The following is a 14,801-nucleotide window of genomic DNA, read 5'->3' as shown; positions in this document are numbered from 1 at the left end:
ATAGCTTTTCCTAATTTAAATTTTTCTCTACAGGAGACTGTGGTACGGTGGCCAGAGCAGTTAAACACACGTCCAGACCCTGAGTTTGACCCACGGCCCCACGTGGCCACCTGGCTGCTTCCTCTTTCCGGTTGTACTGGAGAGCTCTTTGGGACAGAGTGTCTCGTAAGACCGGTGGTGGTGAGCTCCAGCTCCTTTGTCTCGAGAAGCCTGTATTTCCCCTCACGTCTGAAGGCACGTCCTGAGGAGAGAGGGTGCCTGTGGCTGGCCGTCTGTCGCTGGATGTGTCGCTGTGTGGTCGCTTGCCCCTCGCCAGTGGGATCTGTGCTGAGATGCGGGCGAGGGCAGCCTCCAGGCCTCCATCCCTGCCCCAAGGTCTCTCCCTTGGCTTCCGCCTGATGGTTCCTCGCAGTGTCTGGGCGTCTGTTTCCGCACAGAGGATGTCAGTGTCAGTGTGTTAGATGTGCAGTTCCTGCTTCAAGTTTTGAGGTTCTCTGCAATAATTGTTCAAAAAATGATTTCTTTTCTGAACAGTCCTTTTCTTTCCCCCTTCCAGAATGCCCACTTTCTCCACGTTGCTTTTCCTTCTGAAGCAGAATGACTCTTGTCACGTTTCTTCTTCTTTGTATCTGTTTCTCTCTGTTCTCTTGTTCTCTGTGGTGGTTTACTGACTTGCTTCCCCACTAGGTCTGCTCTGTTCCAGAGCTTTCCAGAGCCTCTTCATCTGGCTGAGTTCTTAACATCTTGAGTCTGTTAGTTTCCTTTTCAACTTTAATTCCTCCACTCCTTAGTTCTGTTAAACCAGGACATGACTCCGCCCTGCCCCCCCCCCGCCCCCAGCTGCTCTGTTGGGTTCCTTTGTGTGCCCCATGTTTTGTTCTGACCACTGTTACATGTGTTAGAGGGCCTTGTTAGAGTTTGGTGCTTTGAGAGTCTCATTCTCTCATGTCATCCCGCCTTGAAGTCCAGGTGAGCCGGTGCTATATTTTTCTGCCGACTTGTTGGAAATTTGGAGCAGCTACTTTAAAATGAACGTGTTAAAACTACCAGGCGATAGTCGAGCGGGGACTGGGTTTGCCTTGCACACAGCTGGCGAGGGTTCAAACCCCGGCATCCTGTATGGTCCCTCGAGGGGTGATTCCTGAGTGCGGAGCCAGGAGTAACCCCTGAGCATCACCAGGGGTGACCCAAAACAAGCCAACAGAAACCACCAGAAAGGGAACTGCTTTGCTTTATTTCATGTTTCGGCACTGCTGGTGCTCTATGGCCACCCTGGCCTTGCATGTATTTAGCAGCATCACTGAGGTAAAATAAAGCTATACACATTCTCCTGAAATACCCCTGGTAAAGCATTTGAGATCATATCCCAAACCTCCCTCATCATGGACAGACGCGAGCTGTTCGTAGCTTGTTGTTGGGTAACCTGTGCTCCTTCTACCGGTGCTCTTCTGCTGTATGAATGGAACTCCGGAGAGGAGAAATCCAGTGAAGTAGAATCTAGTAACGCCTTGTGCCAGGGCTGCTGGCCTGGGAGCAGTTGGCATGGGGACCTTGGGGTAGTGTGGGGTGGGACGGGCGTGGTGGGAAACTCTTTACTTGAAAGCTGATAGTCACTGGTTTTATGGTGCTTCTTGTCTCTGCCCTGGAGGTGTCTGGACACGGAGCCTGTCCCCGCTCAGCCTGGGACCTGTCCCGGGTGAATCCCTCTCTTCTTCCGGTCTCACCAGGTCAGATACCTCTTAGCCGCTCATGTTCTTCCACAGAAGACTGAGAGTTCCCTCAGCTCCTCCCTGCCCCTCCTCACTCACACCCTCTGCACTTTGTCTCCGGGTGGGCAGACCTGCTCTCCACCCGCACCCGGGGCCTGCAGGCCTGCTGGGTGCTTGCCGGGAGGGTCCAGGACGAGCAGGCCTCCTCTGGTCCTGGGAACAGGAGCCGGCTGTCAGGGTGAGCCCCGCCATCTCCACTGAGCTGAGCCCCCTTGGAATGAGGCCAGAGACAGGCTCCCCGATAGGCAGCAGCCCTCGGTCTGTCAGGGGCTCTCTGGGGGACGTGTCTGTTTCTGTCTCCGTGAGGGTTTAGGGGGTGTCATCTCAGACGCACAACTGGGTTGTTTACTGTAGAGCATGAAACAGGAAGGCATCACCGCTGATACAGAGTTCCGAGGCCTGCTCGTACAGACAGACACAGCACAGAGGCTCTGTGAGAACCCTGGCCTCCAGCTTCCTTTTTTTTTTTAAAGCTTCCCCAGTGTTTTATTTTTTTTTATGTTTTTATTTTATTATTATTTTTTAAATTTTTATTAGTGAATCACTGTGAATATATCCCGAAGAGGCACAAAGGGATAGTAGAAATGACATCTGCACTTGTGTGTTCATTGCAGCACTGTTTACAATAGCCAAAATCCAGCTTCCATTTTTGAGGAGAGAACTTACCTAGAGAGTACTGCACTAATAAATATTTTTGAATCCTCTAGATCAGAAATTGCTAGGGAACAAATATTTTCTGTTTCTCAATTAAGAAAGTTACCTAGGAAGTCAGAATAAGCTGCTCACTAGATCTGTAAATGGTCTATAACTGTTATCTGTATGTTCTCTTTCATCACTTTATTCCTTATGGATGTTTGCGAATGTGTGCATATATATGTACACATACATACCTTCAATGCTGACTCATGTCTGTGAGAGCATCTAAACAGAACGGCTATCCTGTGTACCAGGTTTGAGAGTTTGTGGAACTGGGAGGGCAGTCACAAAGGATTAGTGGAATGCAATATCTGCTGCTGATGAAATATTAACATAATAGCATTTAAGCATAATAAAACTTTTGGTTTTTTATTTGCTTTGAGGTTCTGGGTACCTCTTCCAATTCCCTCTTTAAAAATAGTTCACTGTAGCAATAGAAGAAATCTAAATGAGAAGCACAAAGCAGTAGCTTTTTCATCTATAAAACAGTCCAGTGCATCCGCATTTTTATTCCCCAATGGAAAAAACAGGCTTATCTCACTTTCTTTGTCTTGAGTCTTTGGCCCATCCTTTGCTTATAGCAGAGGTGAAACAGCCATCTCCTCTGTATGCGCCTCTCATTAAAATAGCCTCAGCAGACACACCACCCCCTTTGTTTAAGTAGCTCTTTCATAAGAATTTTTATAATTGGTTTAATATTTACTTGGCTTGAGTCAACGCAACTGGGATTCTTAGCTTCCACCCAGCCTCAGCCTCTTGGTTGCCTGGCAACGCAGGACAGAGCAGAGACCCAGAGAACAAAAAAATAGGCCAAACTGTCTCAGAAACCAGTGAAATGAAGCAGTTGCTTCCAGAGTAAACACACTGGCTGTCACCTGGCAGATCGCACACTGCCGTGTGTGAGTGTGCGGGGGTGTCACAGCGTCCATGCCTCCTAAGAGGAGGGGGAGAGAGATGGTCATTGCTGATGGGATTGAACCATCAAGCTTACCTGCTTGGTGGAACTGAAACCCTCTGGAAACTCAGCTTGTTTCTGCCCGGGGCTGGAGAAGGCCGAGGCTTGCTTATGTAACAAGTGTGTCTGCGGTGACAAAAATGAGGCATCTTTAGAATTTAAGATGCTTTTTGGATTATAAGAATCTTCTTAATCAGCTGCTTGATTTCACTTGAAAAATAAAATCATAAGTATACTGTTGGTGCCAGATATAATTTTGCCGACATTATTACTCATCACAGCCAAAGAGATTTTGATTAAAACTCTCAAGGGATCGTTCATCTCTGAGAGGCAGTGGGAGGGGTTGCCTGTGGAAGCATGGAGATTTTACTGAAAGTTTTCTAAAAAGCCTAGTGCCGTATCAACAGGATTTTTTTCTTTAGACTGAAAAGCTATACATGATTGCTCCTGAAATATATCTGGTTCTGTGGCTCTGTGTTTCTGCAGTGTTTAAGAATATTAATATTTATAGGTTTCGGTGACATAAAAGATAGCATTCATCATAAAAATCAGTAATTTCGGCAAAGCACCCCTGGGAAAGTCACGACACGCGTGGTCCTTCGACCTACACGCCGTAGAGAGTTGGCGTTCTGGAGCCTTGCGTGTCGGTATGAGAGGGCATGGGGCAGTAGACGCTGCTCTTCTCAAACTGAGCTTGAGACCAGATGACTCATGCACTCAGACTGCTTCTGCTCAGTCTTCCTCCTGCAGAGGAGCCGCCGGTGCCCGTATCACACCCCACGGCGCAAGTCTGGAAGTTCTCCTTGAACAGAAGGAGTAAGACAAATTTCACCATTTTTGTTAATGCTGTGTTGAAAGTCCCAGCAACAGCAGTTAGACAAAAAGAAAAACAAACGGTAAGGGAGAGGGGCCAGGAGGACAGCCCAGAGGGCTGGGGTGTGCACTTCGCACACGGGGGTCCCGGGGCTGGTCCGCAACCCCGAGATCCTCAGGGGCGGCTTCCTGGCACCGTCAAATCTACACTGAAGAAAAACAAAGAATCAAGACCAGAAAAAATTAACAGTTTAATTATTTCTGTCTGTAGATGATATCATACTACATCTAAAAATGTCTATATCTAATCTGCCAGATAGAATAATCTCTTATTATGCCAGTAAAATGGCAGGATCCAAAATGAACTTGCAAAACTCAGTTTTGTTTCTAGACACCATTGAAAAATACTCATTCTCTGAAAATGAAACAGAGCACTGTAGCACTGTCGTCCTGTTGTTCATCGATTTGCCTGAGCGGGTCACATTTATAATGGTATCAAAAGGAGTAAAATACCTCTGGGTAAATTTAAGGAGATAAAATATATATCAGTACATGTAAAAGGTAAAAAAACATTGAAGACACAGGTAAATGGGAAGATACACATGCTATGGATTGGAAGAACCAACGTTAAAATAAATGTCATTTTCCTCATTTATCTATGGATTTGTTGCAGTGACTGGGTAAGGGGGCACGGAGGCAGCCTCAAGAGAAGAGTGCTTCCGCCTTTCTGCCTGAACCACATCGCCCCCAGCAGAGGCCTGATGTCGTTCAGGTAAAGTCCACTCAGGCACCTCCACAGCACAGATGCCCGTGTCCCGCCAACCCCGAGAGACAGCCCTCCCGCTCACCAGATGCTCACGTGTGCTCACCCCAGGACTCCAGACTCGGTCCCTAGCACCTGAACTCGCAGGATGCTGTGGACTCAGTTTGGAGTGAGGAAAATGCAGGGAAGTAAAGTCAGACCTAACCTCAGCACAAGCAACCCAGGTCCATCACCTTCCCTCACAGAAAATAATTCCAGGAGAAAGCAAAGTAGCAAAGCAGTTTATCTTTTATTGGAAGAAATTTAGAGGTGAGGGGAGAGAGAGCGCATGCACGCAAGAAAGAGAGCGACAGAGGGAGACGTATGTTCAAGGGAGAACACATTCTTCCCCAGAGTGAAAAGGCAGAGAATTACTTTTGGGAGAAGAGTGTAGATGGTTTCTCTGAATTGTCTGGGTCTGGAGTGCTCGTCCACAGAATCGTTAATTTGTGTGTTGTCACTGAGGAAGCCTCGTACTGCCGCGGCACTTTTATAACCTTCGCCCAACCTTTAGATTCTCCTGTAACCTTATTTTCTGAGGGGCCCGCTCTTCTGGGTGGGCCCTCAGTTTGCCCATCTCAGGGAACCCAGGGTTGTGTCTCAGAGGGATGTGATCTTCGTGTCTTAGGGCTCCTTTGGGGCTGGGCAATTTCTTCTGGTTTTATTTCCCACGCATATATGGCCAACTGACAATTCACAAGGAGGCATGAATGCCCAATGGGAAAATGAATTATTAATAAAACTAATAACACCTCCCTTTGGGGGAGGCAGGTGCTAGAACCTGGGTTGGCCACGTGCAAGGCAAGCACCTTGTGTGCTGTACTATGGCTCTGGCACCAAACTAATGACATTCCACAGAATGAAAGGATCTGAATGTTAACCATTCATGAAAATTAGCTCAAAATAGGTTGAAGACTCAAATTCTGAACTTAAAACCATACAGCTATTTGAAGAAAAAGCCACAGCAGCAGAAATCAACAAGTAGGTTGACATCAAGCTAAAAATCTTCTGCTGAGCAATAAGAAACATCAACAAAATGAAAACACAACATGTAGAAGAGGAAAATTTCTGCAAACTACACATCTGCTAAGAGGTTAAGAACCCAAATTATAAGGAATAGAACATTTTTTAAAATTTATTCTTTTATTGAGTCACCATGTGGAAAGTTACAAAGCTTTCAGGTTTAAGTCTCAGTTATACAATGCTCGAACACCCATCCCTTCACCAGTGTACATGTTCCACCACCAAGAATCACTATACCTCCCCCCTCCCCCCACCTCCCCAAGGAATAGAACATCTTAATAGCAAAGATGAACTGTCTGATCATGAAAATGGTTGAGAGGCCTGAATAGACATCTTTCCAAAGAGGAGCTGTAAAGTGGCCAGTACCATCATTAATCACCAGGAGAAGGCAAATCAGAATCACAGGGAGCTATTCCCTCGCACCTGTGGGGTCGGCTGCTGTCAAAAGGACTGAGAGCATACGTGTTGGAGAGGAATGGAGAGATGTGCGTGAGGGTGAGATTGTGGACTGGTGCACTCCCCGTGTAGACCACAAGGAGCTTCATCAAAGGACGAAAACAGAACTTGCACAAGTCCAGTCACTCCACTTGCGGGCTTAGAGACCAGAGGACTCCGGATGGTGGGATACCTGTCCCCTCGTTCATTCCTGCTCTGGGCATGGCAGCTGACGTGTGGAATCGGCATGCATGCACTGTGGGAAGGACGTGATTGGATAAAGGAAACATGGTTGATGCAGATATGTATATTTCCTAACTATATTGTTGAGTAGTATGCATCCTTAAAAAGGAAGAAAATTCTGTCATTTGCAAGAAAGGGGGTCTTGATGGCATTATATTCAGTGAAGTCAAGTCCAAGAAGACAAATACTGTGTGATATCACCTATGTGGAATCTGAATTTGTAAACTCGTAGAGACACAGCAGATTGGTGGTTCCACAGAAGGGCTTTGTGTGTCGGGGAGATGATAGTCAGCAGTCCTGTGTTCTGTGTGTAAATGTTTCTAAGGGACTAGATCTTAAAACATCTGCTCCATCCCAGGAGGAAAAAATGGAACCATGTAAATTGCTGACTGTGTTAATAACCTTATTTCACAACATGTACATGTACCAAATAAAAAAAATCAGTGGCACACCTGATAAATTTATTACTATCTTCATTATTTATGTGCTTTTTTGGAAAACTTCTTTAAGTCTGCAACTGAACTAATAACAGTGGTGCCATGCTTAGATTCTGAATATCATTTGGATTTTGTAAGCAACTGGTCTACACCTGTCAGACCAATTTATTATTTTTTTTGCTTGCATATTTTTTTAATTGAATCACTGTGAGCTACAGTTACAAAGTTTTCATGTTTGAGTTTCAGTCATACAGTGATGGAACACACCCATTCCTCCACCAGTGTACATTCCGTTTTCCACCAATAATGGCCATCATGTTTGGCCTCCTTTGTCTACTTTCAGCACACATCTCCCATCCCGAGTGATCCCTCCAACCATCATTGGCTTAGTGATCCCTTCTCTATCCCCAGTAGCCTTCTTCCCAACTCATAAGGCAGGCCTCCCACCCTGCAGTAGTCTTCCTGGCTTTAGTCTCTGCTGCCCTTGGGTGTTAGTATCGACCAATTTAGACATAAGCTATAGCTTCCATATAGAGTTGCTGGTCGGACTCAAGGCCATAGTCCGTTTCCATATGGTCTTTATTTCTGCCTCTTTCCCTCTTATTTCCTCAGAGCATGTCTTAATTCTCCTTAATTTCCCCTCCTGAAACAAAGGGACGGACCATCTCCTGGAGCCATAGCTCAACAAAAATCAGACTTAAAACTATTGGGAAGTATTCACATCCCATTCCCGTTGCTAGGTTCTTTTGAGTGTGAACATGGAGCTGTCTGCTGTCTGCTTGTTAAAGGAGACAGCTAAGGTCATGTAAATGATGGGGGACTGAATCAGCCTGCAGGTAAGTGGAGTAGACTGATGCGTCAGGAGCACAGAATACTGAGCTCTCCCAAGGTGGCAAACCTCAGTTAGCCATCCTTCCCTCCTGAGTTCACTTTGGTAATAAAAAACTGTTCCATCTCATTTGTTCGCTTAACTGGGGGGAAGAGGGGCTTGAGTCATACCCAGCAGTGCCCCAGGAGCTACTTCTGGTGATGCATAGGGGAGCACTTGGTGCCAAGGATCAGCAGGGGCAGCTGCACGCATGGCGGCGGCTTGCCTCCCCCGCTCTCAGGCCTTTATTTTTATTTACTTACTTATCTTACTGTAGCTTGGGTAGTGTAGTTATAACAGCATTATTACACATGGTTTTGGTGTGTAAATTTATTGCACCTTCACCACTGCCAAAGCGCCTGAGACCCTCCGCCACAGCCCTTGTCTCCTTTACGCTGCCTCTTCCTTCCCCCAGGCCCCCACTACTGGTAGCCTCGTTTTTATCCAAGTCTAAGGTTTTAGATCTGGTGCGCGGCACTGCCTGTTCCCTTGTTCGGCTTCTCTCTGTTCCGTGGGCTAACTTAATTTTAGAGCATTCAGGGGGCAAAGCCGAAAGCCTGTGGCCGCTGCATGTCCAGGGCTGGAGGGTCAGGGGTGCGCACTGCAGACTTGTTACAGCCAACAGCTTGTCGAAACACCCTCGGTCAGAGGGGCGAGGAGAAGACAGATGGATAAGATTGGCTCTTCTATGCACAGATGCTTTCACACTCTTAGTTTTGGAGCCACACTTAGCCGTCTGTAGGTGCTGGTCTCTGCTCAGGGATCACTCCTAGCAGTGCTCACGTGTGTGTCTGGGTTGGACAGGATTCGTCACATGCAGGGCAGGTGCTTAGCTCCAGCACTCTCTGCTTTTACTCTATTCCCTTTCCATTTTCTCCTGCTACGTGACAAAGATGAACAGTGTGTTCAGTAGCCTGTGCATCTGGACGCTTGACCACTGATTCACGAGAGAGGATGGGCACCACACAGCAGAGCCCTGGCCGTGCCAGCTGCCCTCCGTCCCCTGCGCTCAGGTGTGGCGTGACTTAAACTCTGAACATTCTCAGGCCCTGAGCCAAGCCTGCCTGTTTGACTGGAGAGATGGAGCACGTTTGAGTTTGGGGGGCTTGTGGGAGGGGGGTAGAGACCAGACTGCTGTGGAGAGGGTGCCTTGAACATCGAGACAGCAGGGGTGGAAACAAACGATGGGGGTTGTGAATGTAGTGTAGACAGAGCAGACACGGGGAGGGATTCTGATGCGATTGGGACCATGGTGACGACCCGCCAGCACCCAGAGGCACTGGCCCCTTGCTGGCAGTGATAAACTCTGGGCCCTGTGACTCGGTGCCAAGACCCAGACTCCACTGGCTGCTGCTGTGGACCCCTGTTCTCAGCATCTCAGCCGACCTGGAACTCACCGTTGCCTGTTTCAGCAGCACTGGGCCCTCTGGGGGTGAGTGCCCTCTCGGAACACAGTTCTCAGTGCTTTGTTATTTTTCCTTTGACACTGAGCTAAAAACAAATCCTGGGGCCGGGGCGACGACCCAAGGGAAGGTGCACAAGCTCTGCGGGCCCGAGACCTGGGTCTGATCCCTAGCACCAGATTGTCCCCAAACACTGCCAGGGTGACATGAACATAGAGCAGGGAAATAAAAGTTCCAGAAAAGAAAAGAGTAAGTTTGGCATGAAATTCCCTTAAGTTGTGATCTTCAGCCTGCGGCGTGAAGTGAGTGGTTTCAGGGCTTCCTGTCTCTGGCCACTGACGCCCGCCTCTCTCAGTCGTGTGGGAACTCAGCCGTGCCTCTCCCGCAGGTACTACAGCGCCACCATCCTGCAGATGTCCGGCGTCGGGGACGACAGACTCGCCATCTGGCTGGCCTCCGTCACTGCCCTCACCAACTTCCTCTTCACGCTGCTGGGCGTCTGGCTGGTGGAGCGGCTGGGCCGCAGGAAGCTGACCTTTGGGAGCCTGGCAGGTGGGCAGAGGGTGGGGGTCGTCCTGACAGTCCGCACTAGAGCACCTGCCAGGATGGGTGGGAAGAACTGGCTCTGTCCTAGGAATGAAAATAGAAAATGGAACGTGAGACGCTGAAATTGTTAGAACAGTTTGAATCTGTGAAGGATATTTTGTGACATGGTCACAGAAGTGACCAGAGTAAATGTTCTGTTTTGTCCTTCCATGGCTGAAACACTTCGTATTCATAAGTCACACTTCAACCTGTTTTATTTTTAATTTTAGGATAATATAAAAGCAAACTTGGGAGCATTTTTCCAAAACATTCAGCAGTGGAATAATGAAACAAAACAATTTCTACATCTAGAAATGTAAAATCACAAATCAGGCACAAATCGCTTTAATTTGAACCTGATTTAGGGTAAATTAAGATTAGACTAAATGTGTTTTCTATAGTAGTAAACAAGAAAATGTTTCTCATTTTTTCAAGTCTCTCTTGTCCTTACGTTCTGCCCAGTTGCCCTGTTTTCTCCCTAAAGCCAGGGCTTTGTCACTGGCTGTGATGAGGCCTGTCTCTGTCGTCTTCATGTGGCCGCATCAGAGAACTTTCTGACATATTCAAATGTACAAGCAGACTCCTTCCTCTACACATTTATTTTAGAGTTAGAATAACATTTTTCCATAAAAGTACCAAGTTTGGGGACTGAAGAGATGGCATGTGAGTTAAGGCACTTGCTTGCACGTACATCGCCAGTTCTGGCTTTACCCCTGGCACCCCATATAGCCCTGAGCGTGACCCGAGCACAGAGCCAGCAGTGAGCTCTGAGCTCTCCTGGGTGGCCCCCAGTCTCCAGGGCAGATTTTACAAGTTCTGTTTTAACCAGTAATACTTCGGTCTTCCCCTGTGGTCCAGGAACCCTCTCTCACCCATCGTGATGCCGGGATCGTCTCTGACCGAGGAATCTCTCCACCCCACCGCAACCCACCCAGAGCCATGCACCCTCTTTCCCACAGAGATCACAAGTGCCCTCTCCCACCACGTTCTAGAATCCCTGTTCCCCTCCTGATCCAGGGCTCCGCCTCCCACTGAGACCCATGAACCCTGAACCCTCTCCTCCCCACCACGCTCCGTGAACCCTCTCTCCCTCTCCCCCTCTCTCCCTCTCTGTGTCTCTGTATGTCTCTCCTCTCTCTCTCTCCTTTCTCTCTCTCTCTGTCTCTTTCTCTCTCCCTTTCTCTTCTCTCTCTGTCTCTGTCTCACACCCCCCTGCCCCCGTCTCTCACTCAGCTGTAAGCCAGGATCCTCTCTGTCCACTGTCTTTAAGATACATCTGATTGTACCTTAACACCTCCCAGGATAAGGAATAAAAACTTCACTCTGTGAAATTCATATTTTAAACATGAAATAACCCACTCAGCATGAGTGTTAATGCTGACGTGTGTTTTCCTTTCTCCTGGCTGGAACAGTAATCCGAGCTCTGAAATTTGATTTCCTGTCAGAATGTCCATCAGGGATCCAAGCAGAACTTTCTGTGTGATAGACATAATCACTGTTCTTGTTTGTTAAAATTGAAGACACATCTTCTTTATTCGGGTACCACCAGGATGGATTGATCCGTTTCATTTCTGGGGCCCAAAAGTCTTGGACGAAAGCAATAGCTCCTTAATAAGAAGCGTTCTAGCCCCCTCTGAAATGCCATATTTGTTCCTCCTTGGTCCAAATTGGGTCTTTCCGGACCCGTTGTTGGGCTGCTCCTGGTAACGAAAGAAGCCTGCCCTGCAGGCCCAGCCTGGGTCCTGGCCCAGCCGACAGAGGTGACCACTCGAGCCCGCTCGTCCCCCCGGTGGTGCAGCAGGGCCCACCCAGAGTCAGGGGCATCGTTCAATCCAGGGAAAGTGCGTTGCGACCTGGCTTGCCACACTGCCCACTTCGGATGAAGGCTCAGCTGACCCGAGGGCTGGGCAGACCTTGTGCTTCTGTTTCCAGGGACCACCGTAGCTCTCGTCGTCCTGGCTCTGGGGTTTCTGCTGTCGGCCCAGGTGTCTCCACACATCACTCTCCAGCCGGGGGCTCCCTCGGGCCAGAACACTACTTGTACGAGATACAGGTGAGAGTTCCTCCTCTTCACCCTCCCCCAGGAAGCGGTCAAGTCTCTGAGATGTGACACTGGGGCAGCAGGCATCCCGGCTTAGAAGGAAAGGGAGAGAACCAGAGCCGTCAGAGAGCGAAGAAGGGGAGAAACCCCGGGATGGGGGTGGGGAGAGACCCAGGGAAAGGGCCCTAGGCAGGTGAGGAGGAGCCCAGGGGCAGGAAGTGGGGAGGGACCCAGAGGGAGGAGGAAGAGCCAGGGTCAAGGGAAGGTGCCCAGGGGGGCAATTGTGAGGCCAGCTGTGGTGTCCCCTGGAAGCAGCAGCATTGACTGGAGTTCAGGTGTGCTGTGTGACTCAGTGGCCTCGTGGTCCAGCTGCAGTCAGGAGCTTCTTCAGTCGTGGGGCTCCCGGTGCTGGTGGCTCCAGCACTGTTGCCAGGAAGCCCCAGCAAGAGTTCTCTGACTCACGGAGTCCCGCAGAGAGGACGGCCCCTCCCGTGGGTCTTACCCCGGGAGACAGAGACACTCGGTGGGAGAGAGAGGCCCAGGACACAGAGCAGTGGGACAAGACGGAGTCGTTGCGTGGGGCGAGAGTCAGTGATCAAGTGACTCGATGAGTGCCCGGGAGAGTGGGGGAACCGAGACACGTGTGTCAGAGCAGTGGCCAGACGTGGGGTCCGGCACGACACGGCAGCTTTCTCACCGTGTGCTCTGATGTTTTCTAGAAATTGCCGGGTTTTTTCAGTAGTTCTTTCTGTAGGCACAAGCAACTCACTCCCCAGATGGGCACCAGTTAAGGCCTGGGAGTGAACAGGATCGCAGCTTCACCTCCCGAGTCCGAGTGAATAAGTAGATCCAAGCAGGAACGGTTTCCCTCCCAACAGCTGCTGGTCTTGGCCGAGCAGCCACACAGCAGCCTCGTGCCCAGTGCTCCACGGCACTCACGCCTCCCAGCAGGCTCCGAGAGGCCTCGCGTGGAGTGGGCTGGGCTGGAGAGAGAGCTGTGGTGAGCTGAATGGGTTTGGTTCCCGGTGCCCCACACGGTCCCCAGCAGCACTGGAAGGGAACCCTCAGCACAGGGCCAGGAGTAAGCCCTGAGCACTGCTGGGCGTGTCCTCAGAAATAAAACAGAGGCGCTGTTTGCAGAGAAGGGTTTACACCAAGGTGAAGTCGTAACGGCCTGACTTGAAACACTGAGCAAGAGGCACCCAAGGGTGTATTCCAGGCCTGCGTCTCAGGGCTGCCTGAAGCCTGCTGCCACCCCATCCTCCGCCCCACCCCGCTTGCGGGTGCACATCAGGACACCCACTCAGGGGGTGCAGGTCCCCATAGCGCAGGGAGTGTCCTCTGCCCCTTCAGTGACCCCCTGCCTTTCCCCCTGACGTGGCCGGAACTCTTCTCTTCCAGTTTCTGTGACGAGTGCATGCTGGACCCCGAGTGTGGCTTCTGCTACAAGATGAACAGATCCACCATCACTGAGTCGTCCTGCGACCCCATTAACAAGGCGTCCATGAGCGAGGCAGCCTGGGGCCGGTGAGTCGCTGCCGCATGCACACACCCAGTGGCCCGGTCAGGGTGCCCTCACATTTGGCTGCACTGCCCTCTCCCTGGACTTCCCTGCAGCGTGCCCTGCGCCAAGGGGCTGCACCTTCAAGCAGGAAACGCCCAAGGGCCCGGACTGTGGGCCCCCGTGTGGCTAGTGAGGATGGGGGCTTGCACTTGTAGGGAGGAGGATTTGGGCCGTGTGTTAAGTACCAGTGTCTTTGAGCGCTGACTTCAGAGAAGAAAGGAAAGTGTCAGGTTAAAAGGAATTCAGTGGCTGTAGAGCCTCGTGGCCTGCTGTTCTCAGAGCACCTTCCTGGGTTGGTAGTCACGGAAGCTGGCGGGAAGCTGGCGGGAAGCTGGCCTGAGGCGGCGGGTTTGCGTCCCCAGGTGAGCTGCCCCTGGGGGCTCCAGTGGCTCAGACACAGGAGGCGCTGCCGGGGCGACACGCTAGAACCCTGGAAGCTGCAGTTTAACTTCAGTCAGGAGCAGCTGCCAGCCGCTGATCTGAAGCACGGGGCACGCCGGCGCAGGTGCCTGGTACATCTCCGGAGGGAAGAGAGGGTGACTCTCGAGGGACAGTCACATACTCGGACATAGACTATCCGAAAGCTCCTGGAGGTGGCTAGACGCTCCGTGTTGAGAGTCTCATGTGAAGAACACGGTAGGGGTGGAGCTGCTGGGGAGGGACGTCGAGGGTGAGTGCAGGAGGCCTGAATCCAGTCAGCACACGGCGTCTTCCCTGAGGACCTCCAGAAGCAGCCCCCGAGCACTGACTGGTGTGACCCCCAGACACAACCAAACAGGGAAGTGTGGGCTGTCATCTGCCTGGAGGAGTGTGGCGAGAAGTGTCTGCTCCTTGATAGGAGACTCGCGTACCACAGTCAGAGATCGTTGTGTGTTGTATGTCCGCGGTCCTGTGAACACCCTGTGGGTCGAGCATGGTTCCCTCACTTCCTGGGGGGCTGCCAAATAGCTGCACTTTCGGATGCCTTGTTCTACAAAGGAGCTGCACCGGCGAACAGAGGGCTAGCAGACAGTCAAGTCCACTGGCATATGTACGCTCCAGGGTTTGGAGACGAGTGTCCTCATTGTGAGGGGTGACAGAAAAGATGCTCATTCCACACAGCAAAGGGGACGGATAGAGTGGTGTCACGTAGCTGCCTGGGACCCAGTCACCTGCTGGTCTTAGGGG

At 50.4% G+C, this 14,801-nt stretch overlaps 1 protein-coding gene across 2 annotated transcripts in view; it reads left to right on the top strand.

Annotated features, from left to right (window-relative positions):
• The window catches only part of SLC2A13 (solute carrier family 2 member 13), a 118,100-nt gene that overhangs the window by 80,243 nt on the left and 23,056 nt on the right, over positions 1-14,801 (top strand). For both annotated transcript variants that reach the window (XM_055118107.1, XM_055118108.1), the window contains exons 5-7: positions 9,833-9,996; positions 11,962-12,082; positions 13,472-13,597. In XM_055118107.1, the coding sequence (XP_054974082.1) occupies positions 9,833-9,996; positions 11,962-12,082; positions 13,472-13,597 (411 nt within the window). The remainder of the gene's footprint in view (positions 1-9,832; positions 9,997-11,961; positions 12,083-13,471; positions 13,598-14,801) is intronic.

Source organism: Sorex araneus, chromosome 10, assembly GCF_027595985.1.
Source record: "Sorex araneus isolate mSorAra2 chromosome 10, mSorAra2.pri, whole genome shotgun sequence".
Lineage (NCBI taxonomy): Eukaryota > Metazoa > Chordata > Mammalia > Eulipotyphla > Soricidae > Sorex > Sorex araneus.
Note: the sequence above shows the minus strand (reverse complement) of the source record. Positions and strands in the feature narration are given on the sequence as shown.